At 55.5% G+C, this 3,246-nt stretch overlaps 1 protein-coding gene across 1 annotated transcript; it reads right to left on the bottom strand.

The window, feature by feature from the left end:
- Positions 1–1,220: 1,220 nt before the first annotated feature.
- prorsd1 (prolyl-tRNA synthetase domain containing 1) lies at positions 1,221–2,997 on the bottom strand. Its single transcript, XM_072390315.1, has 4 exons — positions 2,872–2,997; positions 2,101–2,226; positions 1,933–2,022; positions 1,221–1,463 (listed from the first exon to the last, which is right to left on the bottom strand). Exons 1-4 carry the CDS (start codon positions 2,950–2,952, stop codon positions 1,251–1,253), a joined length of 510 nt encoding a protein of 169 aa, XP_072246416.1. The 5' UTR covers positions 2,953–2,997; the 3' UTR covers positions 1,221–1,250.
- Positions 2,998–3,246: the final 249 nt, after the last annotated feature.

The following is a 3,246-nucleotide window of genomic DNA, read 5'->3' on the forward strand; positions in this document are numbered from 1 at the left end:
TCAGACAGGGGCCCCTCAGACAGGGCCCCTCAGACAGGGGCCCTCAGACAAGGCCCCTCAGACAGGGCCCCTCAGAGACTCCACTGACTCTAAAACCCAGAATTAGACTTTGGAAACAACCCAACTTCTCTGTAAACGTTCACATTTGAACAACTTGAAATAATTTCAACATTAAATTTAATTCAAACAGAACCTGGCGGTGAGTTCAGGGGCCTCCGGACATTTCTGAACAGACGCTGAAATCCTCTTTAATGATGCCAGAATCTCCTTTTTATTAAAGTTGTGGAAATAAACCAGTGAACACGAGTGAGATTGATGTAAAATGTTGAATATTAAAACAACAGATTGGACAGTAAAAACATCTTTAATACACAGGAGCAGAAAGAAAAGTTCTCTCAAATGTTCAGTTTCATCTTAACCTGCAGGATGCGGTTCATGTTTCACCAAATTAATCCAGAAAAACCCGTTTTAACCCTTTAAAGCAAAGTTCACCCTGCAGCTCGTCCCTGAAGGCCGCTCACGCCCACATTTTATCCAGGACTCTGGCCGGGGGGACTCTGGCCGGGGGGACTCTGGCCGGGGGGACTCTGGCCGGGGGGACTCTGACCCGGGGAGACTCTGGCCGGGGGACTCTGGCCGGGGGGACTCTGGCCGGGGAGACTCTGGCCGGGGGACTCTGGCCGGGGGGACTCTGACCGGGGAGACTCTGGCCTGGGACTCTGGCCGGGGGGACTCTGGCCGGGGGGACTCTGACCCGGGGGACTCTGGCCGGGTGGACTCTGGCCGGGGGACTCTGGCCGGGTGGACTCTGGCCGGGGGACTCTGGCCTGGGACTCTGGCCGGGGGGACTCTGGCCGGGGGGACTCTGACCCGGGGGACTCTGGCCGGGTGGACTCTGGCCGGGGGACTCTGGCCGGGGGGACTCTGGCCGGGGGACTCTGGCCGGGGGGACTCTGACCCGGGGGACTCTGGCCGGGTGGACTCTGGCCGGGGGACTCTGGCCGGGGGGACTCTGGCCGGGGGACTCTGGCCGGGGGGACTCTGGCCGGGGGGACTCTGGCCGGGGGGACTCTGACCCGGGGGACTCTGGCCGGGTGGACTCTGGCCGGGGGACTCTGGCCGGGTGGACTCTGGCCGGGGGACTCTGGCCGGGGGACTCTGGCCGGGGGGACTCTGGCCGGGGGACTCTGGCCGGGGGGACTCTGGCCGGGGGACTCTGGCCGGGGGACTCTGGCCGGGGGGACTCTGGCCTACTCAAAGCTCTCCAGAATGGGTTCGTGTCCCGTCTCTTTGAGGAAGCGCAGCAGGTCGTCCGGTCGGATCCCCATGGTGGCGGCGTTGGTCATGGGGTGGAAGTAGACCATCTGATGACCTCCTTCCACCAGGTCCCGGTCCAGAACAAACTTCACGCTCTGGTCTTTATCGAACAGCAGAGCGAGAGCTGTCGCGCAGCCCTGACCCACCTGAGAGGAGGCAACGAAGGAAGTGAGTCAAACACAGAGTGACCCGAAAGAAATGATGCAAAAATACAGAAAAACAACAGAACCACGAGCTGGAAAAGGGACCACAAAGAAACAAAATGAACAAAGACAAAGCCTCAGAAATCATCTCCATGGTGACCATTCAGACCTCACGGTGCTGTTTGGGCTCATTGTTGCTTGGTGCTGAAGAGTGGAAACTACTTTCACTTCACCTCGAGTCACCTAGCGTCACCTCACTTGGGTTTAATTCCTAAAAACATCCATTTAATGCCTGAAGAGGAAAGTCATCAAACACCAGAACCACTGTCCCAGAACCTTCTCTCTCTGACAGGATGTTGTTTCCTGTTCAGACTACTTCTTCTACTGAAATACAACCACTAATAACGTAGCCTATACCGCCCCCTGTGGTGATGCTTCACAGTTTAAGCCTGAGTGGAGTTGGTGGTACAACCTTGAGCTTTTCCAACATGGCCGCTTCGTCTGCAAAGCGCAGGTTGCCGCTGCCGACACCGAGCTTCTTGGCGAGGTCGTTGAGGTTCACCTGCAGACAGACAGAGGATTTGAGTCGTCTCGTGGCGTTTTAAGCAGTAAACGCGGCCGGTGGAGGGCGTGAGCTCACCTGGCGGTCGTGGCGAGCTGACACCAGCCACAGGCCCTTCTTCTTCTTGTCCTTCAGGAAGAGGTTTTTAGTGACGGTGCCACTCACTTCTTGCAGGTGAGGCATCATCTCCTCCACCGTGAACACCTGCAGGCGAGCAGGAGGGAGGTCACAGTGAGGTCAGAGGTCAGAGATGGGCCCGCCCTGCAGGTTTATTACATCTCTGAAGGTTTAAAACCAACAGAACAGCTTCATCAAACCGCCTTTAGTTGCAGGACAGTCCCTGACTGGACTCAGCAGATGAAGATGTGCACGGACTCACTGTCATTTGGCGCCCTCTGCCGGCTGCAGCAGGTCAGTGCCTCAGACCGGTTATAAAAGCTCCAGGGAAACTAAATCCTGCCTTTCTACAACATTTCAGAACGATTTGAGATTTAAGAGACAGAAAGAGCTTTACAGTTAATAAGAAATCTGTTGAATAAACTGCTTCCGGGTGACTTTTACACATTAAAAGGTCAGATTCCATTTAAAAACGGCTTCTTTTCTAACTAAACCAACTCTGTGCACGTGCACAGGAGCTCGGACGCACTTTCCCGCAGGTTCAGGTCACACAGACGCGCTGTGACGTGCACGAACAGACAGCAATGGACCTCCTGCTTACTGTAAATAAGACCGTCTGTGCGCGTGCACGTGTAATGAATGAGAACACACCGCTAGACCCACGCTATGTAATGTTTAAAAGTTCGGACCGGGTCACAGGTCCCGGAGCGGCTTTTCCGGGTTCGGGCTCACCGGGGGGTGCTCCACGCAGCTCGTCTGGATGTTTAAGGTCTGCAGACATTTCTGCAGCTCTGCGCGCAGATCCTCTGACATCTTCACGGAACCAGAGGCTCGAGACTCCTCAGAAACAGCTGCACCCGGAGAAAACTCTCCTTGTTCTTGGTTGGTAAAACACCTCAGAGCCGCTGCAGCGCCATCTGCTGGAGGCGGAACCGGAAGTGGAACAGCCAGCCTCTTTTCTTTCACGCGGTCCTCCTTCATGGACTTTTTCTGATGCGTATTTAAGCTTCAAACCTTTAAGAATAAAACTTTTCCCCTGGTGAAGCTGGTGCTGCTTCAGAGCATCCATGAGCACGCTCTGGGACTGATGATGGACTCTAATGGTCC

This window comes from Leuresthes tenuis, unplaced genomic scaffold (assembly GCF_036924035.1).
Source record: "Leuresthes tenuis unplaced genomic scaffold, fLeuTen1.0.hap1 SCAF_8, whole genome shotgun sequence".
NCBI lineage: Eukaryota > Metazoa > Chordata > Actinopteri > Atheriniformes > Atherinopsidae > Leuresthes > Leuresthes tenuis.

Bases quoted from the DNA above. Each gene is read 5' to 3' on its own strand.
- prorsd1 (XM_072390315.1), bottom strand. From the start codon at position 2,952: ATGTCAGAGGATCTGCGCGCAGAGCTGCAGAAATGTCTGCAGACCTTA. The intron at 2,227-2,871 runs GTGAGCCCGAAC...GCTCGCCTGCAG, and splicing joins GCTGCGTGGAGCACCCCCCG to GTGTTCACGGTGGAGGAGAT. The intron at 2,023-2,100 runs GTGAGCTCACGC...GTCTGTCTGCAG, and splicing joins CAGCTCGCCACGACCGCCAG to GTGAACCTCAACGACCTCGC.